General features: G+C 39.7%; 2 protein-coding genes and 3 long non-coding RNA genes across 8 annotated transcripts; 3 read left to right on the top strand and 2 right to left on the bottom strand.

Moving 5' to 3' along the window:
• The first annotated feature begins 1,031 nt into the window (after positions 1-1,031).
• Positions 1,032-3,787, top strand: LOC145230321 (uncharacterized). The gene is made up of 9 exons (XM_080095715.1): positions 1,032-1,594; positions 1,908-1,988; positions 2,059-2,170; positions 2,226-2,345; positions 2,407-2,526; positions 2,587-2,768; positions 2,832-2,991; positions 3,062-3,168; positions 3,437-3,787. The coding sequence occupies exons 2-9, from the start codon at positions 1,908-1,910 to the stop codon at positions 3,527-3,529; spliced, it is 975 nt and encodes a 324-aa protein (XP_079951841.1). The 5' UTR covers positions 1,032-1,594; the 3' UTR covers positions 3,530-3,787.
• A 2,408-nt stretch (positions 3,788-6,195) lies between these two features.
• Positions 6,196-7,677, bottom strand: LOC145230421 (uncharacterized). 2 transcript variants are annotated; one of them, XR_013860648.1, is made up of 3 exons: positions 7,248-7,677; positions 6,646-6,748; positions 6,196-6,501 (listed from the first exon to the last, which is right to left on the bottom strand). It is a non-coding gene; the product is annotated as an uncharacterized LOC145230421 (long non-coding RNA). The 2 variants fall into 2 exon arrangements; XR_013860647.1 differs by having other exon boundaries at positions 6,646-7,677.
• A 3,092-nt stretch (positions 7,678-10,769) lies between these two features.
• LOC145229785 (uncharacterized) lies at positions 10,770-17,344 on the top strand. The gene is made up of 5 exons (XR_013860484.1): positions 10,770-11,028; positions 11,151-11,214; positions 11,280-11,673; positions 11,838-11,997; positions 17,028-17,344. It is a non-coding gene; the product is annotated as an uncharacterized LOC145229785 (long non-coding RNA).
• On the bottom strand, positions 15,916-18,105 carry LOC145229786 (uncharacterized). Its single transcript, XR_013860485.1, has 3 exons — positions 17,729-18,105; positions 17,377-17,575; positions 15,916-17,108 (listed from the first exon to the last, which is right to left on the bottom strand). It is a non-coding gene; the product is annotated as an uncharacterized LOC145229786 (long non-coding RNA).
• A 291-nt stretch (positions 18,106-18,396) lies between these two features.
• LOC145227960 (uncharacterized) lies at positions 18,397-26,398 on the top strand. Of its 3 annotated transcripts, none has more exons than XR_013860013.1 (3): positions 18,397-18,613; positions 18,778-25,736; positions 25,902-26,398. XR_013860013.1 is itself a non-coding variant. In XM_080092920.1 (3 exons), the coding sequence occupies exon 3, from the start codon at positions 19,513-19,515 to the stop codon at positions 25,417-25,419; it is 5,907 nt and encodes a 1,968-aa protein (XP_079949046.1). In that variant the 5' UTR covers positions 18,397-18,613; positions 18,778-18,839; positions 18,902-19,512; the 3' UTR covers positions 25,420-26,398. The 3 variants fall into 3 exon arrangements, 2 of the variants coding, with proteins under 2 accessions (XP_079949046.1, XP_079949048.1); XM_080092920.1 differs by having other exon boundaries at positions 18,778-18,839; positions 18,902-26,398; XM_080092922.1 differs by having other exon boundaries at positions 18,778-19,773; positions 19,954-26,398.
• The last annotated feature ends 213 nt before the right edge of the window (positions 26,399-26,611 follow it).

The raw sequence follows: 26,611 nt of genomic DNA, 5'->3' as shown, positions 1-26,611 counted from the left end.
TGGTTTGTAAGCGTTTTTTTGTCAAAGTAAATGTTGCGTTATGGTTGCATGGTATAACGTTAGCTTTGAACGTAACTCAAACGGTATTGTTACGGTTTAGTAAACACGACTTTGAAAAAACGTTTTGCTGTGGTTGTAATATAACGTGTTAGTAACCTCATCGTTCATACGTAACGCCATAAACGTTCTTGTTACTTTTTTGGACAAAATAATAAAAACGTTTTGTATTTACGTTATTATGTGGTTGCAGTTATCTGTTTTAAAAACGTTATTTTAGTTACGTATTAAACCGTACGTTTCTGTAACATAACCAAATAACGAGATAAAAACGTTTTGTATTTACGTTTTTAAGTAGTAGCATTTATCTGTTTTAAAAACGTTTTTTTCAGTTACGTATTAAACCGTACGTTTCTGTAACATAACCAAATAACGATATAAAAACGTTTTGTATTTACGTTTTTAAGTAGTAGCATTTATCTGTTTTGAAAACGTTTTTTTCAGTTACGTATTAAACCGTACGTTTCTGTAACATAACTAAATAACAAGATAAAAACGTTTTGTATTTACGTTTTTAAGTAGTAGCATTTATCTGTTTTAAAAACGTTTTTTTCAGTTACGTATTAAACCGTACGTTTCTGTAACATAACTAAATAACAAGATAAAAACGTGTTGTATATAAACTGTTGGTAAAACGTCATGAAAATAATGTATCAAAGCGAACATACTTGTAACCTTTCTAAGTTACGAATACACAAAACGAAATGTTTTGACAATATTCACAACGTTGTTTAAAGGTCACCAAATGATTTTTTTGTGTGTTGATGAAAATGTTACACCAAGGTTCGGTGGTGGGCTATTAAGTTAACCGAAAAAGTCATAAAATGATTGATAAAAAACGTTCTAAAAACAACGTTTTGGTGTGGTTGTAATCCGAGGTGTGGGTAACGTCATGGGATATACGGTACGATATAAATGTTTTTGTTGGATTTTTTTGGACGATATAAATATTTTTGTCTAAAACGTTTTAACTAACTGTTTTTGTGTTGTTACATATAGTGGTTTTAAAAACGCTTATTAAGATACGAATGAAATCAAACGTTCCTATCATCTTACCACACAACGACAAGCGTAAAGAAACGAATCAAATCCAACGTTCTTGCAACCGTACCACTCAACAGAACAAACACGTGCCTCTTAAACGCTTTTTTTGTGGCTACAATTGATTGGTTGTAGAATTAATTAACGTAATTTAGTCATGAATCAAATACATCGCTAACCTTAAACCGGTATTTGCCGAAAAAAAGTTTTAGCATTCATGTTTTTATAATGCTAAACACATTACTCAAAAATCAATGACACAATTAATAAAGAGAAAAAAGGTATGCGTAAACAAACTTTAAAACGTATGCATTGCGGTGCGGCTATAAATAGTAACCACAAAATAATGATGCAACCGCTTATGAATTGGGAACCACCAAGCTAAAATCAGGGGCGGCATGGTTCATGGCTGTAAGTGCGGCCGAACGTGCGTGCAATCTTGTCGTGTGCGAGTGTGTTACAAGTTTAAGCTGTGCATCAAAGTATTTCCGAAAAGGTAATAAATGGTACAGTATAGAAATTAAAACAGAGTCAGTGATTAACTACTATGATTTGCAATACTCAGAAAGTCATATCTATTAACAGTTTGCGGGAGCTAGCTTTTTGTTGAAAAAGTGTAATGTTTCAATTAGTTTTGCAGAATGCTAAACAATGTTTGTTTTAAATGACCCAAAGTAAATTTTGTTTAATGTAAGAGAAAATTTTCAATTTGTAATAGCATGGAAACCCTAATGTAGAGTTGTATTCTAGGCCTTTTTTTTATCAGCAAAATTGTATTTTTATATTTTTCATTAAATTTTGTTTTGCAGATGTCGTTTGCCATAGTGGAATTTATAAAGGAGCAAAGTGTCGAACTTGTACATTTAACTTGGATAAAAAAAAGCGAATCTGTAAGTATCTTTTATTATTTTTGTCTTTTTGGTATTCTGATGGTAAATCAGTCATGTTTATATTTTCCAGACAACACAGTGTTTCTGGCCCAAACTAAATGCTAGACAGAAGGCAAAGAAAGGTGAAATTCCAGATCCTAAAACATGGGATACTTTTGAAATACGGATTTTCTCAACTACAGGTAAATTATGCTTTTATGACAATGAACAGTTTTTTACTGCTACTTTATGCTTTAGATGATTTTGAAATTGCACTGAAACGGGTAGCCAGGGCAGAATTAACCTCGAATGTGGAAAGTGATGATGAAGTGCCAGATGTTCGTTTAAGAAAAAAAGTGTGTCGATACTCTCCACCAGGTAACATTCTGCACTAATGTAGTACAAACCATACCTGTTTTCTAAAACATTTTCTTTCCAGTTGATAGATACAAACACATAGAAGCAAACAAGGAAAAAAACTTGAGTACATCTTCAAATATAAGTTCAAACAAAGACCAACAAAGCAAATCCAGCGAAAGTGCTCTTCACAACATAAATGGTATGCATGTGCACGTTTACTTGGGTGGATCCTTGTCAGATTATTGTAATTTTTTTGCAGCAAAATTAAACATGTTATTGGAATTACAAACAAACCTCACAAACATAGTTAAACAAAGCATACCCAAAAATGATTATGGTAAAGTCCTGGAATTTGACATGCTGGAAAGGCCGCTTGAATCCATACTGGAATTGAAGGATTTGGATAACAAACTTCATGACAAGGAGTTATGCAAATCACTGGTATAGTACATGTGTCTTGTTTACATATAAACTGCCCTGAATGCAAATCAATTTATCACATAGGTCAAATATTTAACCAATATTGGAGGGACCAGTGTTGGAGACAATGTGCGGCGTATGATGAAGGCTGTTGGTTCGTATGGTTTATGGTCACAGTATAGCTATAAAGGAAGAAAAGGAAAGGAGGCTTTTTGTGGAACTGTTATGTGTAAAGTTATTTTAAGTAAGTATTTTGCCGGCGAAAAAATGTGAAACTGTTTGCAAAACTGAAAATATGCATTTGTGATTTTTAGAAAGTGCACTACGTTCTAACAAAGATCTCAAAGCCAGTGCAGTTGAGGTGGAGATAAAAGAATTTTTGAAGCATGCACCATACAAGCCTGGCGGAATTAACTATAAGGTACACAGATATTTTTTTATTTTTCACCCTTGATTTAAACTGCTCGAGTGAGTTACATTAAACTTTCACAGCTGATAGATACAGTTTGTAAATCAATTAGTTGCTTTCAATTTGCCCACTCCCCCCTTTAGTTCCCTTGCCATCACCAAAATGTAGCTTTATACACTAACGTTGTATGTTGTGCAATATGTGCTAATATACCCTTCTAGTTTATCAACACAATTACTAGTTATTGATTTTGTAAGCTTAAACCATTTTTGTGTTTTAGAATAGACAGGCTGACATGAACATCTCAAGTTCAAGTTCTTCTGGCACACCCACTGTCCTTCTTTTTTCGTCAGACGAAGAAAATGATGTTTAATTTCAAATCGATGCAGCCTTGATTTCGTTTGTTTGTATTAAAATACTTTTAAAAAAAATGGTGTGCGTACAACGTTGCAGTAATCGTTATAGAAACGTCAATGGGAGTCCACACAATGTCGTTCGCACAACTCATTTGAATAACGTGAGGAAAACGATACGAGTAACGTTAAGACAACCTAAACTTAAACCGCCAGTTGACGTGACAATCTTCGTTTTAACAACCGTTAAATTAACGTAACAAAAACGGCAAACTGAAACGTTTTGTAATCGTTGTTTTGAACGTTATTATAGCGAAAAAACGTACGTTTGTTTAAACGTAATTAAAACGAAAATGGGAGTCCACACTTTATGGTTTTTATAACGTCACAGCAAACGTTTTTGGTAGTTTTAAAAAGCCATTACGCAACGTTGCCACGACGTTAAATTGTTTGCTGGGAAATCCTTTAAATTGCTCAAGGCAGATCTTAGCCTCAAGATTCATCGGCATACTTCTGTACAGCACAAAACAAATTTATACCACTTTATGCCCCAAAGTTACATTTACGCCACTGATCCCAGAGATAGAAGAGCAGGGTTTTGGATTATGGCAGTTGTTAGTGACTGCTGCACTTATTCCATCTGTAACAAGCAACTTGGTCTCATGGGTTTGTAGTTTGTAATGCTTGAGACACTGACAATCATTGCTAAAAATACATGAAGAAAATATTTTTTGTAGATGCACTGATCTTTAGCTAACCAAGGTTTCCGGCAGCTTTAAGCAAGTGATTTTGGTTAACTGCAACACTTACTATACATGGATGAGTAGACACCAACTTTTCTGATGTTTAGTTGACTTGGTGTAAAGTTTGATCTTAACATCCATAGACACAGGACACAAAGTGTTGAATTTGATGCACCCGTTTTATGTTGGCAAAACTGATTAAGATGGTAGATACTTTAACACCAAAAACTAGCGGCACTGGAGTCCGGTTCACTTTAGGTCAAGAAGGTAACGTCAGGTCAAATGTTTGAAAATGCTTGTTTTTAACGTTATTTATGATTTTAAACCTTCACCTGACCCGAATAGCCCTAACCGCCGGCATTTCTACAAGTCTGCAAAAAAAAGAAAAAAATTAAACGGGATTTGAACCCAAAAATTATGCGCATGAGGCATTGTTTTTTCCACTACACTACAGCAACAGTTGCATTCTAGTGGTTTAAACAACACTTATAAACTATCATATACTATTTGACCTAAGTGAACCAGACTCCAGTGCCGCTAATTTTTGGTGTTAAAGTATCTACCGATTAAGATGGCATTTAAAGGTTTCCCCAAAATATTTTAGGATTGAAAAATGTTTTGTATACATTCCAGCTAGTACTAGAAACTACACAAAAAGACTCAAGCCACTCGTCCCATTCTTTTGCTGATTGTCAGTCTAAAAAACATTTCTTCATTTCCTTTTGTTACTAATTTTCCTCCAAGTTCCACCATTGCTGCAGGGAATCCACTTAACAATATCAGATGATTATTTACAAAAAAGCTTATGATTAACTAGAAGGGTGGCTTAGCACATATTGCCCTTGCATATACACTATAACCTATTTTAAAACATAAATATATTTCCTATGCTTATTTTGTATTGGGTCCCATATTAGTCGCCGTCTTTTATAACTTTAGTCGTTTCTGCAGGCAAAAACTCATGGGTCCCCACACATGCAAAGTTGAAAATAATGCAATTCAAGAGATAACCATAAGAAAGTCGGGTGTTGTAAGGTAAAACACAGTGATCGGCACTGGGCTTAAATAATAGTGCTATGTAGAATACAAACTATAAAATTAGATTCACCCCAGATATTGTTTGAAGTATGTCCTATTTAACGTTTCAAAAAACTGACACATTTTAGGGGGCTAGTAGGGTAACTAATTGGGTTCGACACACAAACTAAAAAATATATAAAAACCACAATGACTCAACCAATAGTACTGCAAAATTTCAGCCCAATCCGCCAATGTTAAAAATTTCGACCACTAGAGGTGTTTTGAGCAACAACCGTTAATGTTTCTGACGTCATAGGGCTGTTAACAAGCCCCTAACTGCCATGGCGCAAAAACGACCACCAAGCAACCCACCAACGAGCAACATACAACTGCTTGCCCTTGTAACACCATAGTATACTAACATGGTAGTCCAGCTATTGTTACCGCTTGATTAACTCTGCACGCTTGTCGGATGCTTGCATTGAGTTGGGTGCCTTAAGAGCAGGAAAATGACAAAACTGTGCGTGTGTGGTCGGTTGTATGCATCTACCATGTGTAATATTACTACGTTTGGTTGGAATTATGCTGTTGGAGGGAATTTACTGAGTTTTTTTGCCTTTTAGTCCTTCTTTAACCGCGTTGAAGTGATTTTAGCGTGGTTTTACCTAACATATTCAAGGGTGCATAAAGCTTGTTACGGATCAAACTAAAGTCTGGTGAAAATGGAACTTTTCCAAACTGACTGCATTTTTAATAAACTGATGTTTAACGACTTTGACCCCGACCAGGAACTCGATCCGGACAGACGGAAAGTCAAGCTTAAACGAAGACCATATTTTTTCCAAAGTTACTCATTTTAAACTGTCAACAAGAGGTAGATTTTTCCTAAAAGAACTGATTAGATGAGAAACCACGCAAAAGAGTGATGTGAAGCAAAAAGTTTATTTGAAAAAAAATCAAGGTACAAAAACAATTTCTAGACATCATAAACAACTAATAAAGTGGTGCAGAAAAACAGTCAAATACTGTGATAAGTAACACGGAGTTTAAAGTATTTGGAAGGTGATGTTTTGTTCAAGGCAAAAAACAATTTTGCAAAAGTAAGTAAAATTGTTAGCAAGTTGTCCACCATGCAATCGCAGGGCCAGCTGGTTTCTTTTATGGAGCAAGGGCCTGGAAGTCTCACTTATCCTTCATTAGAGTTACTTCAACTTTCTCAAAGTGTGTACCTGAAATGAGAGAAAGTTTTTTAGCCAACCAACAAGCTAGACTTTTTTTGTGTATTGCAAAAGTTTTCTATGATCCTCATTATGAAAGTTTCCAAAATAGGACATGTGATATTCTGAAAGTTGATATGGATAAAGAGAAAGTACCCAATAGGTTTTAATATTCGTGGATTTATTTATTCATGTCTTGTCGTTCACGTTTGCCAAAAAGCTCTTTTCTAAAATGTTCCAAAGGTCTAAAAGAGGAGCTCTGAAAAATAAATCAAAATGACTGTCAAAAGTGCCTGTACTTTCTGCACAAATGTGCTTCTTTTTTAAAATTACAAAATATGAAACTACTTTATGTTAGCTTTTTAATAATAATGTTATAGCTAACAGTAGGCTACTATGAAAATCGTATCCGAGTGCAGTATAAAGCCAAGTGATTTACTAATTATAGGATTTTGAAAACAGAAGCTGTAGAAGTAAACAGTGCACACTGTTTCGACCTATAAGGTCTCATCAGTACAGCTGATTAAAAGACATATGCCATATTGGTTAGTGTAGCCATCTGATGGCCCTCCAGTTTGTTGGAAGTAACAGGCAGAACATTAATTCCTCACCAAATCTGTTCAATACCACAAATGGGTATAAACCACAGAAAAAAAACTGATTTTTAATGCCTAAGCAACTGCTGGGGAACCAAAGTGATGACAATATGATTAATAAGCCAATAGATAGATGATAAGTAAGCTGCAAATACTGCTCACTGTTTTGACTTGTAAGGTCTCATCAGCGCACATGATGATAAGACATAGGACATGTTGGCTAGTGTAGTAACATGCTGAAAAACCTTGCCTCGCCAATTCGGTTCATTGCCGCAATTTTAAAGCAATTCTTACAAAAAAGATGCCTGTCTATAAGTTTTTAAAAATATACTTTAAAGAGTTCATACAATTGAAAGCTAAAAACGTTTTAATAGCTCTACATACATTAAACAATAAACCCAATAACTAAAAAACTTTAAAACAGACACAGATTTGTCGCCAGCGGCTTTTCAAAACTAGCTGTTTACCATGTACCTCATACAAAACTTCAGGCGACGTGCAGTGTTATTCATGCGTAACCGAAATGCGCAGGATAATAAAAGAAACGAGAGGAAAAGAGGAGCTGGACTACCATGTTAGTATACTATGGTAACACTATTGCGCCAAAGAAATCGGTCGTTTGTGGTGCCCAGTAACATACAAATACGTTTTACACTTTAGGGCAGGGGTTCTTAACCTGGGGTGCACGCACCCCCAAGGGATGCGAGAACTGTTCCTAGGGGGTGCGGGGATGCTGACCCATTAAGGTTGGTTAGGTCTATTCTATTTAAGCAATTACAGAAGGGGGAGCGAAAATTGGTTAGTGATTTGAAAGGGGGTGCGAAAATTGGTTTGTGATTTGAAAGGGGTGCAGCAAGGAAAAAAGGTTAAGAACCACTGCTTTAGGGGCTTGTGGGGTAAATGTTAGGACTACAGGGTTGAACACAACAATCGACACCTATAAACGGCATACTTTTCAAGAAATCCAAATTTCAGCCAATTCTGACACTGTTTAAAAACTCACCCATTTTGGGGGGCTAGCGGGGTAAATACTGGGGTTATCAACAAAAACAAAGTGGGATGCACATCTACATAACTATGTCTACCATCTGTGTAAATTTCAGTCAAATCCATCAAACATTAATTTGATGGAAAAACGAGTCGGACAAACTTTGGGTAAAAAATACCCATTTTAGGGGCCTAGCGGGGTAAATACTGGGGTTATCAACAAAAACAAAGTGGGATGCACATCTACATAACTATATCTACCATCTGTGTAAATTTCAGCCAAATTCATCAAACATTTAATGGAAAAACGAGTCGGACAAACTTTGGGTAAAAAATACCCATTTTAGGGGCCTATCGGGGTAAATACTGGGGTTATCAACAAAAACAAAGTGGGATGCACATCTACATAACTATGTCTACCATCTGTGTAAATTTCAGCCAAATCCATCAAACATTTAATGGAAAAACGAGTCGGACAAACTTTGGGTAAAAAATACCCATTTTAGGGGCCTAGCGGGGTAAATACTGGGGTTATCAACAAAAACAAAGTGGGATGCACATCTACATAACTATGTCTACCATCTGTGTAAATTTCAGCCAAATCCATCAAACATTTAATGGAAAAACGAGTCGGACAAACTTTGGGTAAAAAATACCCATTTTAGGGGCCTAGCGGGGTAAATACTGGGGTTATCAACAAAAACAAAGTGGGATGCACATCTACATAACTATATCTACCATCTGTGTAAATTTCAGCCAAATCCATCAAACATTTGATGGAAAAACGAGTCGGACAAACTTCGGGAAGAAAAAAAAGGAAGAAAAACAAGAAAAAACAAGAAAAAAACAAAAACAATTCGAGTAAAATCAATATGTGTCCCCTTCAGGGAAGGGGACCCATAATTATTAAAAATGCCCCTTAAAATGCTTATATTTTAGTAATACAATTATAAAACCACGCACAACCTTAACTTTCAAATATAGCAACTCAAGGCAGATTGACTGGTTACTACGCAAGCTGTCGTCTGATTGGTTCAATGAGTCGACTACGCTGATTGGTTAAAAAGTCACATGACCCGGGAAAACCCGCCTTTGTGATTGGCTTAAAAAGCCCTGTGGTTCGAATTCGGAAACATTTTGGAAATATGTTTCGTTTTTGTTACAGAAACATTTGTTACAGAATTGATAGTACACTGCAAAAAATAATGCCTCACTATTGAGCCATAAGGACCAACCTTTAACTGTACTGACTCATTTTTCCCTTATTTTTTGACTGGAAATGAGCCGAAACCATTTTTAATTTTCAGCCAACAAACTTTCAGTGTGAAAGTAGAAACATGGCTCATTACAAGCCGATACTGGATTGATAGAAGCCATGTTTAAAAAGATTTTTAAAATGGGCCATTCCAAACCATTTTTGACTTGAATTCAGCCTTGTTTATTTTTTGATTTCATAGCTAGCTAATTTTTTTTGCAGTGTAAGATTATAGTTATACTGCTGATTACTGTAAACATTTTGGAAGTTTAAGCAGTATGTTGATTTCAGATATTTATGTCATATAAAATATGGTAAGTGATGGTGATTATAGGTCTCTTTAGCCATACAGCCTTTTAAAAGTAGCTTTAAATATAAAAGACCAGCCCCCATTGTTGCCATTACATGCAAGCATTGCATTTTAGTAAACATGAAAACTTCTATCTTTCTGCTTGCTTTATCCGCGCTGAAAGTAGCCTGTGTGCTGCTGTGCATAATATCAGTAATTTTACAAAGAGAAAAGTATAATCAGTCTAGTTTATTGCAATACATTATATACTGGTCATTACCTGCACTTTTGTACTGAATGCTTCCATTTTCGCCATATTTTCAAAATAAAACATTATATTGACTTGAAAAAGCAGTGACGACTTTACAACATCGAAAATACGCAAAGTAAACCACTACGCAACGGCCTACGTGACGTAACGAAAGTCCGCAAAAATCCGTCCTTCTGATTGCAACAGAGGTCGTGGCGCAAACACGCCACCCGGTGCACATTCTGCACATCCATGTTGAGAACCTCAATACATGCTATGTTGCGAACCTCAACATGCCGGTGAACATGTTGAACATCACTGCATATACGGATTATTGCTAAGTTTAATCAAGAATTACAGCTACACGCTTGGTAAAAATACTTTTACTACTGTTTTCTGTAATATTTAGTCAAGTTTTGCGTTTAACAACATGTTCAACATGCCAGTGAAGGTGGTAAACATGTTGTGCATCACTGGATATACGGATTATCGCTATGTTTATTTTTGAATTACAGCTTCACACTTGGTAAAAATACTTTTGCTGCTGTTTCCTGTAACATTTAATCAAGTTTTGGGTTTGTTAACATGTTTAACGTGCTGATACAGGCAGAAAACATGTTGCACATCACTGGATATACGGATTATTGCTAAGTTTGATCAAGAATTATAGCTCCACACTTGGTAATAATACTTTTGCTGCTGTTTTCTGTAAGTTTTGGCTTGGGGTTGATTGTCAGGGGAAAAAAAGTTTTACATTTTGTGTTCAACATGGCAATTAAACACACAAAATAAAACTATCCCTACTACTGCTCAACAGATTTATTATAGTAGATAAGTTTTTTAGCATTCTTGCTTTAGACTTCATGTTGAACTATGTAAGGGTTACCAGACAGCCGGTGTTACATCGCAAATTACTGTTTTGTCTACCGTTTCCCCATATTGTAAATTTCAGTGTAAATAGCGCTATCATGTGGATAGTTTCGCGCCTCGTGTTCGACAAGTTTGCTGGAAACGTCAGTAGTTCGTTTCTCGTGTCTAGGAAACTGCTGTCGTTTGTTTTTCAGGAAAATTAAGTAAAATATCTGTAAAATCTGAAGTAACTTGTTTCGTGTTGCTGCGCACATAAAGTCTGCCAGTAATTCGTGACCAATAAGCTGTTTTGGTAAGTGTTGTTTTATTTGCTTGTTTATCTTGGTCAACATTATGCCAATAACCATTGTTTTGTATTGTTAAACCTTTGTTGTGACAATGTGCCTGGTCTAAAGTGTACTCTGTTATTTACAGTTTGACTTGATTTGATCGTCGACAATAACTGTTTAAACTTTAAAGTCCTGGTCAAAACGTTTCGGTAAGAGTGTTGTATTGTAAAACCGGCGTTTTTCTGTTAAATTCATGTCATTATATTTGCTTTAGAAAACCGTCCGCCAGTCTAGAAGTAACTGCATCCTGCTAATTGAAGCCATCAAGGGCTTTGTTTCAAATAAACTGTTACAACCTTGTGTGGAGTGTTAGCTGGAAGAAGCCTGTAGTTGGGATTTGGCAGGCGCGTTTTTGATCCTAATTAGAAGTACCAGAGTGGACGTCTGTGCCCACCAGGAGCACCGAAGTAGACGTTACAGCCGGAATTTTGGCGTAAAATCAAGTGTCCTAGAAATATTTTCCACAAACGCCTTTAATGTCTGGAGTATTATGGTCTTGTGGCCTAACCTGCAGTACCATTCGTTTCCCGAGGGACTCAAAAGTTTACATTTTAACTGTTGTCTGTTCTGTTTCTGATGCATGATGCTACCTCCAGCATGAATTAAAGGTGTGTTGAAAGCTAACAATACTCAGTTAAGAGGATGGGATCATGTGGAACTTTGTCCCCTAAGATATTTATTAAAACCGTTCGGAATTTTGCTTTTGCAGATATGGTAACCCTAAACTATGTGCAACAACTAAATTGATAATGCAATTTTGTTTATTTAACAGAATGAGAAATGGAAGTGAACAACAGAAAAAGCTTTTAAATACACACAGAACATGGTCATACGGAATTAGGCATATGGAAGAATCAAAACTTTCTGGGATCCCAATGCAATTTGTACGATACCACCTCCAGCATCTGTCACATCCAATCTGAAAAACAGTGGTATGCACTAGGGATGGCCCGATAGTACTGTATCGGCGCCGATACCCGATGCTTCGAGCAGTATCGGTACTCGTCCGATATTTTAGCCGTATCGGTACAAGTACCGATGCTTTTTTTGAGACTTTATCATGTGTAAAATTGAAAATGAAAGGAGGCAAAAAACAACAACCATCGGCTGTCATAAAATATTTATGGGACTGCAACTAAAAAACGCGTTCGTTTTGGATTTAATGAAATAAGATGACCTAAATCGCTACAGCGACTTAATGCCGCAACACGTTTTTTAGGCCCGCGTTAATTGCGAGCGAGCGTCAAAACGCACAAAGTTCATTGTAGACGTTTGTAAGCATAAGTTTCGAAACGGCGAGTGTTTAATTTGTATGGCCAAGTGTATTTAGACATTCCTAGTGTCATCAGTGACAAATTATTTTCTATGCCGTTAGGTGAACTTTTAAATCCCAATTAAACTACCTGCGATTTTGCAATACAAAAGTTGGCGTTAAGAAATGACCCAAACGTCATTTGTTTTGGGATTCCTTCACTGTTTTGGGGATATTAACAGACAATCCCATTCTCTGCCTAAAGCCATGATCGTTAAATGTTTTTTGTTGTCTAAGTCGTAAAACATTAACGCCGGTAAGACGTTACAAACAATAGACACCGGTAAGACGTTGCAAAGCGCGTAGCATAAACGTAATCACGTGATCAGATGCGTAACAACAAGTGCACCAATCGTTAGTTATGCCTCCAATGCACCACCGTCGTCGTTAGCTCGCCAGCTGATTTGCCAAAGAGTCTTTACCAGACCTGGGCATTTTACGGCCTTAAGTGATTTATTAGACTGAGTGTGTTGTTAAATTAACTGTGATGGGAAAACACATTACAAATACATCAGTTTGAAAATGTTTTTGCTTGTTTGCAAAGTATCGGTATCGGATCGCAGTACTTTTGGGGTAAAATATCGGGTATCGGTATCGGTTCAAAATATTAGTATCGGGCCAACCCTAGTATGCATTTACTATATTTATAATGGATATATATTTGGCACCTACATTTCATTGGGTCCCTATCTTTTTCCCGGCACTTTATACCATAATTGTTTCTGCAAGCATAATCTAATGGGTCCCCACACATGCGTATATGCGATTTGGTAACAGTAAAAATAGGGCACAATCATTGTTAAATTGGAATAGTGGTATTCCTATATATTCCATTTTACAGAAACTGTGCCATATTTAGGCACCATTCATTATAATTGTAAGGGATATATATTTGATGGATACATTCAGTATGGTACCAATACTTTTGTGGCCTGTTATAACATAATTGTTTTTGCTAGCAAAAACCAATGGGTCCCCACACACCATAGGCGCCCACTTGCCAAAATCGGCGGGGAGGCAGAATTTTTTAACTTGGTAAAGTCAGAAATATTTCCCCCCGGCCGTCACCTAATGTCGCAAATTACACTCTTTGCCGCGTGTTTCTGTTTTAACATACATAAGCAGCTAATTTCAGCTGAACTATAGTACCTTTATTTTTATGCCACAACGCGAAAACGCGTGTAAATGAGCCATATGAATCGTTCACATAAATCGTTTATGTTTCTAGGTCGATTGGTACGTTTAAAACGTGTTGTCTATTATAGCAATGAGTTGTATGTAACGCATTTTTAGCTTTTAAGTTTAGTTTAATATCATAAATCAGGAGTCACCAAAGTACGGCTTGCGAAGATATTTTTTATTGATATATATCTTGGAAAAAAACGAGTTAAACGTTGAACATTGATTTGCTGCGAAAGTATTCCCACAACAACATGTGGAATTAAGTTTACCTAGTTTTACACTTCACAGGACGCATAACAATGATCGAGACTAGAGGCAGTTTGTTACATCACAGATAAGACTATAGGCAAAAATGCTTTCGTCATTTTGCGCAAACAATTGCCTTTATTTGTCAATTGAGTAATGCCAGTCGAGGAGATAATTTATACCAAATAATTTCATTTTTCGACAGTAGCGCTATCTGACTCTAGATAATATTGTAGTTTCTGATGGTGTTGTAAAGGCGCTTTGTAGACCATAGTTATCGAACGGGGCTGCGTTAGGACTTGCAAGCTATGTGGCCATCGAATGTCATTTTCTTATTATACAGCTCGCCGTGAAGTAAACTTGTTAACCTCTGCTTTCAACGGTGTTCTGTTGAATTTGTGTCGATGTTGATGACTAATTTATAGTAAACACTACTTGCATGCCGGGCTGCCACTGAGAATTTTAAGATATCCCAAGCTTCCCTCACAAAAAATCCTAAGGTTTGTCCAAAAATCCCAAGATAACCAAAAAATGGCAAAAGAACAGTTGAAATCCTAGCTGGCGCAGGCAACATAAGGTACACCACGTCCCAGCCATCACGTACCTCTCAAAAGACGTTAAGACATACAAGAAAAAAACAAAAGAAAAAATATTTTTGGTCTACATTTTTTAACTGGTACATGATACATCGAAAAGCCTGTAGTACTGGCCTGACTCACTGGTTTTGACAGGAAATTTCAATCAACTTACACATCTTCGAACAGAAAATTGATAAAGCACTGTTATGTAAAACGTTAAATCAAAAAATGATTTTTGCAAACGGATCATTTTTGTTTGCAACATTAGTAATAATTGAATCTTATACGTATTAAACTGATAATTTCAAAAAATCCCAAGGTTTAAAATGTTTTTCCCAAGATCCCAAGCTCGGCACTGAAATCCCAAGATCTTGGGAAAAATCCCAAGGAGTGGCAGCCCTGCTTGTATGGTTTTACCCAATGGCCCATTGCATATATCGCTTGAAGTACGTACGTTTGTGACGTAACAAAAAGCGTTTCTTTTTTCTTCAGAAAGGCCTTTCTGTTCCAACTAGAGCAGTGGTTCTTAACCTTTTTTCCTTGCTGCACCCCTTTCAAATCACCAACCAATTTTCGCACCCCCTTGCAAATCACTAACCAATTTTCGCTCCCCCTTCTGTAATTGCTTAAATAGAATAGACCTAACCAACCTTAATGATTCAGCATCCCCGCACCCCCTAGGAACAGTTCTCGCACCCCTTGGGGGTGCGTACACCCCAGGTTAAGAACCCCTGAACTAGAGTATTAGACAGTCGTTGACGGAGCAGTAGTTTCAGTTAGAACAAAACCGTATGCGCATCATTTTTTTAAGTTAACGCAAAACTTGTTTATGACATAGTAAGCGACGCAAAAACCTGGGGAGGCGGCGCCTCCCCGCCTCCCCATAAGTGGGCGCCAGTGCCACACACACATATATTTTGAGTTCGTAACAGGATGAATGGCGCATGCATATGCTAGGTAAGAATTTGAATTGCACAGATGACATTTGACGTATTAAAGACATATTTATAAACTTTTGTTTTGTAACAGTCACAGCCCTTTGTTTGTTGAATTATGATTTTTAATCCGCACATAGCGTTCCCTGGCGCCTTTATACATACCAACAATACGATTGCTTAGCTGGCCTTTTTATGTCCAAAACCTGTTCTGAAACACTTTTATTAACGCTTTCAGTTTGAGAATTCACGTTACACAGGTATAACAAATCGTGCTGCGTTGTCGCTCTGCGTTTCGAAACACGAATAAGTTGACCTACATTAACGTTTACAGCACAATATCATTAACATCGTAACATCTTAATTGCAACCAGTGAGAAAATGGTCAAGTGACGACTGCGTTCATGTGTGAAGCAGAGGCTTTTTTTCTATGCGCCACTATCGTCAATCACTCCCATTGTGTCAGCTGTGCACTGAGCGAGCGCAAATTTGACAAAAGACAGCATGTAAAAACATATTTGGGGCTGTAACAGTAATTACTGAGCTGATTGCACTGAAATTTTTAACAGCCAACAAGGAGCACCCTATCCACAGCTGTTTAAAATTTCAGCAGGTTAAGTCTTGTATTTCTGACCTCATTAACATGTGAACAAACAAACAAATATTTGGGGGTAAAGGGGTGAAAATGGATATATACAACTTTAAGTTAAAAAATACTTAAAATACGCTGCAATGTACCAATCAAAAAAGTATGAAGCTCCAGAATCATCTGCTTTAGCAAGTATAGCCGTTTTAAAAATTTCATGTTTTGGGGCGCTGTGGGTGAACCGAGGGATCAAAATTCACATGGACCATCTTTAGACCAATATCTGTAATGAGTGTAAATTTGAAAAAGTTTGAACCATTCTTTCTTGACCAAAACGTGGTAACAAATCCGCGTTAAAAATTTCACGTTTTGGGGGGCTATTGGTAAACAGAGGGATCAAACGGGGTCAGAATTCACATGGACCATCTTTAGACCAATATCTATAATGTGTGTAAATTTGAAAAAGTTTCAACTATTCTTTCTTGATCAAAACGTGGGAACAAATTCGCGTTAAAAATTTCACGTTTTGGGGGACTGTGGGTGAACCAAGGGATCAAATGGGGTCAAAATTTACATGGACCATCTTTAGACCAATATCTGTAATGTGTGTAAATTTAAAAAAGTTTGAACCATTCTTTCTTGACCAAAACGTGGGAACAAATCCGCGTTAGACGGAAAAAAATACAGACAAAAACAATATGTGTCCCCTTCAGGGAAGGGGACCCATAATTAGCTAATTTTTTTGCGATGCTGGACTAACATATTTAACCAAACTTATCTACTCACTACCCCACCCCAGATGTACATGCAGAAACGCATAGATAACATGTTGGGGACTAATAATAATAGCTGTATTACAACAGTTTTAACATCCAAGATAATTATATTGTACTTGTATCGCCTGTAAGTAGTGGTGGTGATGGCAATAATGTACAGTTTTTTCATCTTACATATGTATTTCTTATAATACACTAAGATTAATCACAAACATTACTGCCAAGGTAGTGGTGTATATAGAATATACTAAGATTAGCTTTAGCAAATAATAATGGCAATGAAACAGCTTTTAAAAGACTTAATTTATTAGAAATGTTTTGTGAAAATATCTTCTTGCTTTTTGCAGGGCTCGTCTTGTGCTTGGAAAGTACACTTCCATTGCCATGCTGGAACTCAACTTTGCGGCTTTAAACAAACATTCAGCAATCTGGAACACCATAATTACTTTGTTTAATGAACATTTTACCACTTCACTGTGTTTTTTTTGCATTTACACTGTTTTTACCTTTAAAGACAAAAATACCACAGCTGTGTGGATCTTGTTGAATTCTGTGTTTCATGGTTCTGTTTTTGGTAATTTTTAGATGCTTGTCCCTTTTGATTGTTTAAAGTAATAGGTGTGATCTTTTTGCAAGCAATAAAAAAGGTTTATGAATTGGCAAATTCTAGGGTTCCAGATATATCATTTATATTACTGGAATTTTGACACTGCTCCTCAAATATGTGGTTGGTTTGAGTTGTACAAATTAATTCATGCTACAGCTTGTGTTTTCTAATTGAAGTTAAACATTATGCATATGTAAAGTCCTTGCTCTGGTTCTGAATTACCAACAAGTTCCAATGATTTCTAGCTTTGATGTGTGCACCTAGGCTGACAACATTGCATGAAGTGATCTGCCAAACAAAAAGTTTAAATGTTATAATAATGTCAAATTGTCAAAAAAGCTTATTTAGGGTGTGGCCTGACAATATATTCTAGTTTTGTCAAAAAACGTTTAAAGACTTGGATGCAACTGCAATATACTTTGTTATGTGTAAATGTATTACCTCTCAATTCAACAATATCAAGGGAGAGAGCTGCTATAAATGGTTCGTCAAGTCCTGGAAATTTAGCTCTTAATTTGTTGGAAAACAGAGTTGACAAATGAAGCACTTTTTATAGATTAGTGGTAACTTTGCAGACTATCATACAATGATTTGGTACCATCCATCTTGAAAATGACTTGGGTAAAATATTTGACAATAACAAGCACTTTCACCTGCAGAAAGCAGAAACAACAATGCACAAAATATATTTAGCGTTTTTTTTCCTGTCTTGGCTCTGGTCAGATAACTAGCTTATTTATGCAGCCAATTGAAAAACTGTTCGTCTATTTAGCAATAAATCTAATAAATATCTTGTCCAATAAAAACCTAATCTACGTGCAACTCGTGTTTTATAATTATGTAAAGCTGTGTATGTCACACCATGGGTAACATTAGTATAGTAATGTTCAATATGGTTTTAACCATAAGCAACATAGGTTTAATAATGAGCAACATAAGTTTAACAATATGCTACCTATAAGTTTAACAACATGCAACATAAGTTTATCAAAAAAAATGACAAAGTCTCTAAAAATCTTTCAAGCAATCGGAAATGCCGTAACAATGTCAGACATGGGGTCGAATACAGGCGTCCTGTATTCGAATACTTTACGAATACTTGTGTTACATCTTATTTGCCAGTAATTGCAGATTTCTATAGATTCCCGCATTTCCTCAGTACAACTTGTGTTGTAATCTATTGCGTTGTGTGACGTAACAATGGACTGCCAGTTTTGTGTGATAACGCAACGTGGTTTAGTTCTTTTCGTTGCTGACTTCCGTGGAGCACGGTGCTGCGTCGGTTGAATTAGAAAAGGCTATTTATTGTCGTGTTGACGATTATTGGTGAGTCACTTTGTACATATGTGTTTAATGACTCTAAAATGTGAATTATGGTAATGAATGTGAACTTAACCGCAATGACTTAATATGTCATTCGCTTTGTAATAGTTGTACTGTACGTGTAGTTGGGTTTAGACAAGATGCTTAAGTTGCATTTGTTTACGCAGTATTTCTGTTTTATCTTCACGTGAAGCGTGACTTATTCTGTACTGTCGCCAAACATAGCTTGGTAAGAACTGTGTGTGACGTCATAAAGGCGCAGTGTGGTGACATATGTTATTGTATGTTTAGGTGTGTACCAGTAATTGATGCGAGTTGAATACCCGTGCTATTTACTCTCCGGTTACCACAACAGTTGGTAAGATTTGTGCTATATTTCTGCATTTAAAGCGCAGTGTGTTAATGTCATGCTTTATGCAGAAACCGATTCCGATACGTTTCCTAACGATTCCGATACGTTTCCTAACGATTCCGATACGTTTCCTAACGTTTCCTATACGTTTCCTATTCGTTTTCATCGTCCTACATTCAAAGAATTCGCCTAATAAGATCAGCAAAACATCTATCTGTGTGGACTGGTTGTTGGAGGCTATTAGGAATCGCGTTTCAATTCTCTCCTCGTGTGACGTTCCGCGCTATAACCGGGGCGCGTTCACGGGACGTTACATGAAAGTTTCAACTGGCTGTTGAAGACAATCTGCAGTTGAAATCAAGTTTCAACTGCTTCCTGCAAGAAAGTTTCAACTGTTGTTGAACACAACTCTGCAGTTGAAATCAAGTTTCAACTGTTCGTTGAACAGAACAATACAGTTGAAATCAAGTTTCAACTGCTTCTTGAAATAAGCTTCAACTGTGTGTTGAAGATCAGTTTAACCGTTTGTTAAATATTTAAGCGGTCGAAGATGAGCCAATCAAACGTTACAACTCCTGAAGCGATCGCTGACTGTCGTCGACGTCTAGATGATCAATATCTAGCCGCCGAGTGTCTGATGAAGGACCACCGCAACAAACAGGTGCTCGAGACGATCTTGGTTGCGCTTGAACACCTTTTTGTGGATGCTGTTGCTGTCTACGAGGCGCATCCCGATCTTGCCGCCGAACTAGCTAGCGTGAGGAAAAACAAGGCCGAATTTGATGACCGAGTTTCTCACTGGATTCGTGAGGTAAATTCTCCATCTAGCATTGCTTTACCTGTTAACATAGCTAGTCCGGGTGGAAGTGGTGATAAGAGTCCAAGGGACAACGACTCCTTCTGCGGACGAAGTAGGCGATCTAGTTCTTCCACTAACAGTAGAACTAGAGTTAAAGTTACTACGCAGCTTGCGCGTCTTGCTATTCAACAGACAGCGCAGAAGCAGGAGCTAGCCAGACAGCACGAAGTAATGAAACGGCAAACCGATATACTACGCGCAGAAGAGAACATGCGACGCGCAGAAGAAGACAGACGTCGCGCCGAAGAAGAAATTCGTCGTGCTGAAGAAGAACAGCGTCAAAGGGACAAAATGGAAATGCTGGAACTGCAGCACCAGCTCCAAGCCGCAGAGGTTGAAGAGAAAGTTTGGGACGAGATGTCAGGAAACACGGAGTACGTGACGGTGAAGGAAGGTTCTGGTAAATCGACCACGCCTCCCCCGGAGGAGCCGCTCGGGGATCAACGTCGCGTATTGTTCACGTCACCGCCTGTCACGTCGCAGCGAAGCCCTCCTGACCAGCGGTATGTGGTTGACTATGTTGCTCCTTCGAAGTCCCCATCCCAATATGCGCCTAAAATTAAATCTTCGTTTGACGAAAGAGGTTCCTTTACCGCAGCAAACCCAATTGTAAATAATATTTGTACATACGATTCAGTCAAGCCAACTGGCGTGCATGACAATGAGATTGCATCACTTGTAAAGCACATAAACAGACCGAAGCCTAAGGTTCTCGTTTTTGATGGCAATCCAATGGACTATTGGAAGTTTGTGCGCAATTTCGATTCTCGTATCGACGACAAGGTCGACGACGATGGTGCCAAATTGTCGTATTTGGCGCAGCATTGTGATGGCAAGGCCCGTAAACTGATTGAACACTGCTTTAGACTAAAGGTAAACGGGTACCAACAAGCGAGACAGTTACTGTACGACCACTTTGGCAAGTCACACATAATCGCTCATGCATGTGTAAGGTGTGTGGTCAACGGTCCAGAATTGCGACCGAACGATGCTGCTGGTTTGAGCGAGCTTGCGCAGTCGCTGCGCGATTGTTTACTTACACTTTCAGACATTGACGAGCATTCCGAGATGAATAATTACCCCACGTTGATTGCTGTTGTGAATCGTCTACCGTTCAAGATGCAAGAGGCTTGGAAACGGCGTGTTGAGAAAATTCTCAGAGATACTGGCCGTGAACCTTTGTTTGAGCATCTTGTGGACTTTGTGGAAACGGAGGATCGGATTGCAAATTCACTGTTCAGCCGCATGCTCGATGAGCATCGCAACGAAGCTAAGAAGGCGAAAGGTAAAAGTAGTCATGTAAAGGCTTCCAGTCATGTCGTTGTAAGCGAACAAGAATCTAGGCCGAAGGTTCGTGCCGGACCTTCCCATTTTCCCACTACCCCGTTGTGCCAGTGCTGTTCGAGAAACCACGTGCTTGCTAAGTGCGAGGAATTTAAATCCCTACCTTACCGCGATCGTCTGCGCGTCACCCGGCGCCGTAGACTCTGTGATAATTGTTTCAGATTTGGGCACTTTGCCACTAAGTGCAACAGCCCCAAAGCGTGTACCGTGAGGAACTGCAATGAAGCCCATCACACCTTATTGCATCCGCCAGAGAAGAGAGAGGACGAGTCTCCTGTCAAAGGACCTGCGCCGGAACGGACAGTTTGTTCGGTTGTGTCGGCGATTGGAAAGAACTGTCATGCTTCCTCCGGTAGACAGAGCGTCAACTTGATGATGGTTGCGGTCAAAGTCAGTGCTAACGGTAGGACTGTTGATACTTACGCTCTTTTAGATACTGGCTCGGGCATTACCTTGTGCGACAAGAAACTGACAGATAAGCTTGGGCTGCAAGGTGAACCTAGCAACGTGACGCTTAAAACGATCAACGGGAACAGTCGCAAGCGCGAGGGCGAAAGAGTGAATTTATCTGTTGCTTCGCTCGATGGCTCTACAACAGTGGAACTTCCTGAGGTTTTCGCTGTTGATTGTTTGCCTATCACCGCCAACAAGTTTCCGAGAAACGCGGAATTGGATGCACTGCCACATATTAGAGACCTGTCATTCCCACAGGTAGATTGCAGTGAAGCTTTGTTGCTCATCGGGCTAGACGTTCCAGAGGCCTTTCTCGTGCAAGAGGTACGGAAGGGAAAATCGAAGCAACCTATTGCATTCAGGGTTCCACTTGGATGGGCATTGGCAGGACCTGTCTCTAACAAGTCAACTGATTTGTTTTCCGTCAACTTTACTCAAGTTGCCAATGATTCGCTGCACGAGAAGTTAGAGCGAATGTGGAAGACCGACTTTCAAGATACCAACGCCGACGCGATGCCTATGTCGCGTGAAGACCGTTACGTATTGGATAAAATGAAAACTAGTGTGCAATTCAAGCAAGGTCATTATGAGTTGCCGTTGCCATGGCGCCCGAACGCACAACCGCTTCGGTGCAACCAGGACATGGCGCTAAACCGTTTGGGTTCTTTAGAACGTCGCCTGAGACGCGACGCCGTGCTACGTGATGCGTATACAAAGACGGTACAGGGTTACATAGCTAAAGGCTATGCCGAAGAAGTTCCAAATGAGGAACAGTCTGCAGAGGTAGTATGGTACCTGCCGCATCACCCTGTCACAAATCCACACAAGCCCGGAAAGGTGCGGGTAGTTTTTGACTGTGCTGCCAAATACCGCGACCAGTCGTTGAATGATGCTTTACTCCAGGGTCCGGATCTGACCAATTCCTTAGTAGGAGTTCTATCAAGGTTTCGGATGGAAAGGGTAGCTCTTGTGGCCGACGTGGAGGCCATGTTTCATCAGATCCGTGTGAAGCTGACAGATTGTGATGCACTTCGGTTCTTGTGGTGGCCCGATGGCGATGTGTCGAAGAAGCCCACCGCACACAGGATGCTTGTTCATTTGTTTGGAGCAACTTCTTCCCCTTCCTGTGCGAGTTTTTGTCTTAAACAAGCCGCTGATGATTTGCGAAGCGAATTTCCAAAGGAAGTCGTCGAGACGGTAGAAAAGAATTTCTACGTTGACGACTGTTTAAAATCCGTGTCGACTGAAGCAGAAGCAGTTCAGTTGGTCAAAGGTATCTGTGCACTTCTCAAGAAGAAGGGATTTCGGCTAACCAAGTGGCTTAGCAACAGCGAGCGAGTTCTCGCGTCTATTGATGAAGAGGAACGGGCTAAATCGGTGAAGGAGCTGGACGTGGATGGTTCCTCCTGCGAGAGGGTACTTGGTGTTCGATGGAACGTTTCGTCGGACGAGTTCGGTTTCAATGTCGATGTAAAGCAGCCTACAGCCTACACCAGAAGGTCAATCCTGTCGGTGGTAAGTTCCTTATACGATCCTCTTGGCTTTGCAGCGCCCGTGATCGTGGTGGCCAAGACGATGCAAAGAGATCTCTGCAGAAAGCAGCTGGGATGGGATGACGTTCTTTCCGATGAAGACTCCGAATCGTGGGCAAAATGGTTGCAGCAACTACCGCGGTTAGGAGGCGTCGTTCTGCCTAGATGCGTGAAGCCCCACGATTTTGGTAAGGTGCGAAAAACGGAATTGCACCATTTTGCAGATGCGTCATCCACAGCTTACGGCGCGGTGACCTATCTGAGGCTGGTAGACGAGCAAGGACGCATTCACTGCTCGTTTTTAATAGGCAAGGCACGCGTTGCCCCCCTGAAGACATGTTCGATTCCCCGCCTGGAGCTGACGGCGGCCGTTGTTGCAGCCAAGTTGGATCGACTTGTGAGAAAGGAGCTGCAACTGGACGAATGCCAATCCGTGTTCTGGACGGATTCGACTGCGGTTCTTCAAAGTATTCGCAACTGCAATAAGCGCTTCCCAGTGTTCGTTGCAAATCGCTTGGCCAAAATCGAGGATGTTTCCCGGCCTAGTCAATGGAGACACGTCAGCACCAAGGTAAATCCAGCGGACGAGGCGTCTCGTGGACTCAGTGTGAATAAATTCCTTAGGTCCAGCCGATGGCTTACTGGACCCCAGTTTCTTTGGGAACAAGAAGATACATGGCCTTCATGCCCAGACTTGTCGTCATTGCCAATCGAATTTCTTTTGATAAAGAAAGAAACTCAAACCGTTTGTCTGGTCACCAGCGAGTCCGCTACGGATCGACTCATTGCGAGATACTCATCACTCAATCGGCTGAAAAGGGCTGTAAGCTGGTTGCTCAGATTCAAATCGATGTTGATGTCAAGGAGGTTTCCTGCCAAGTATAAAGTACCTACTGGGCAACTGACCGTTGTTGAACTCAAGGCTGCCGAGCTTGAGATTGTAAAGTATGTACAGAGACGAAGTTTCCCGGACGTTATCGCTGCGATGTCAAAGGCCAAAGGAGAAGACGTTCGTTTACCAAAGAAAAAGAGGGCTCTTGGAAAGCTCAACCCAATTCTAGTCGATGGAGTTATGAGAGTTGGTGGAAGGATCGAGCGTGCGTGTGTCGAGTTCGATGTTAAACATCCTATGATTCTTCCATACGACCATCGGTTTACCGACCTGGTGATTATGCAACAGCATGACGAGGTTGGCCATTCTGGAATGGGACACACGTGGTCGTCTCTCAGGCAACGCTACTGGATCATCAAAGGAGGGGTAGCAGTTCGGCGTGTTCTTGGACAGTGTGTTTCCTGTCGCCGAAGAAATGGCCCCCTGGGCAAACAGATGATGGCAGACCTTCCTGCTGCGAGACTGCAGGCCAATAAGCCGCCGTTCTCGGTGGTCGGTGTCGACTACTTTGGACCTTTCCTTGTGAAGCAAGGACGAAGTGAGGTAAAGAGGTACGGGTGCATCTTTACTTGTTTTTCCACCAGGGCCGCGCACATTGAGATTGCGCATTCACTGTCTACGGACTCCTTTATTGGAGCTCTCCGACGTTTTATCGGTCGTCGAGGACGGCCAGACCAGATCTACAGCGACAACGGCACAAACTTCGTTGGAGCTGAGCGCATCCTGCGCGAAGAGCTGAACAGGTGGAATCAAAAGCAGATCTACAAATATCTGCAACAACGTGATATTGCGTGGAGCTTCAATCCTCCCACTGCCAGCCACATGGGTGGGGTTTGGGAGCGAATGATACGCTCTGTGCGCAAAATTCTCAACGCTCTGCTTTCGGAGCAGACATTGTCCGATGAGAAACTGATGACGCTGATGGTGGAGGTCGAGGCCATCCTGAACTCTCGTCCCTTGGTTCCGGTGACGTTCGATTCGAAGGATGAGGAGCCCCTTACACCAAATCACCTACTGCTGCAACGTGCAGCGCCGAATATGCCCCCTGGACTGTTTACGGGGAAGGACTGTTTCCATCGTAACCGTTGGCGCCAAGTACAATACTTGGCCGACCAATTTTGGCGGCGATGGTCGCGCGAGTACCTGCCGACGCTAATGCCCAGATCGAAGTGGGCAAATGGACATTCTAATTTCACGGTCGGCGACATTGTGCTTGTAGCGGATGATAATCAGCCTAGGAGCAAATGGCTTCTGGGACGCGTGACCGATGTGCTTCCTGATCGGAAGGGAGTAGTGCGTCAGGTGATCGTCAAGACTCACACTGGAGCACTCAGACGCCCAATTGCAAAATTGTGCTTGCTATGCCGCGATGCGTGATTAGTTGTTTATTTTTTGTGTTCGCAATTACTGCCGATGTTTGTGTGTTGTGTTGTAAATGTACTCCTTGGATTCGTACATTGTGGGGGGGTATGTTACATCTTATTTGCCAGTAATTGCAGATTTCTATAGATTCCCGCATTTCCTCAGTACAACTTGTGTTGTAATCTATTGCGTTGTGTGACGTAACAATGGACTGCCAGTTTTGTGTGATAACGCAACGTGGTTTAGTTCTTTTCGTTGCTGACTTCCGTGGAGCACGGTGCTGCGTCGGTTGAATTAGAAAAGGCTATTTATTGTCGTGTTGACGATTATTGGTGAGTCACTTTGTACATATGTGTTTAATGACTCTAAAATGTGAATTATGGTAATGAATGTGAACTTAACCGCAATGACTTAATATGTCATTCGCTTTGTAATAGTTGTACTGTACGTGTAGTTGGGTTTAGACAAGATGCTTAAGTTGCATTTTGTTTACGCAGTATTTCTGTTTTATCTTCACGTGAAGCGTGACTTATTCTGTACTGTCGCCAAACATAGCTTGGTAAGAACTGTGTGTGACGTCATAAAGGCGCAGTGTGGTGACATATGTTATTGTATGTTTAGGTGTGTACCAGTAATTGATGCGAGTTGAATACCCGTGCTATTTACTCTCCGGTTACCACAACAGTTGGTAAGATTTGTGCTATATTTCTGCATTTAAAGCGCAGTGTGTTAATGTCATGCTTTATGCAGAAACCGATTCCGATACGTTTCCTAACGATTCCGATACGTTTCCTAACGATTCCGATACGTTTCCTAACGTTTCCTATACGTTTCCTATTCGTTTTCATCGTCCTACATTCAAAGAATTCGCCTAATAAGATCAGCAAAACATCTATCTGTGTGGACTGGTTGTTGGAGGCTATTAGGAATCGCGTTTCAATTCTCTCCTCGTGTGACGTTCCGCGCTATAACCGGGGCGCGTTCACGGGACGTTACAACTTGCATAACTGTATTCGAATTCATGAATACTTTGGAAATTTTTGAGTGACGAATGGTATTCGAATAAAACGAGTCAAGTATTTGTATTCATGAATTGTTGACCAAACTACAATGACAAGTAATTCGAATACTATTCGAATAAACCGAGGCATGTATTCGTATTCATGAATTCTACGCACTTTTTGAAGTTCGGCAATTCGAATAATGC

This window comes from Phallusia mammillata, chromosome 5 (genome assembly GCF_965637545.1).
Source record: "Phallusia mammillata chromosome 5, kaPhaMamm4.hap1.1, whole genome shotgun sequence".
NCBI classification, from domain to species: Eukaryota; Metazoa; Chordata; class Ascidiacea; order Phlebobranchia; family Ascidiidae; genus Phallusia; species Phallusia mammillata.
Note: the sequence above shows the minus strand (reverse complement) of the source record. Positions and strands in the feature narration are given on the sequence as shown.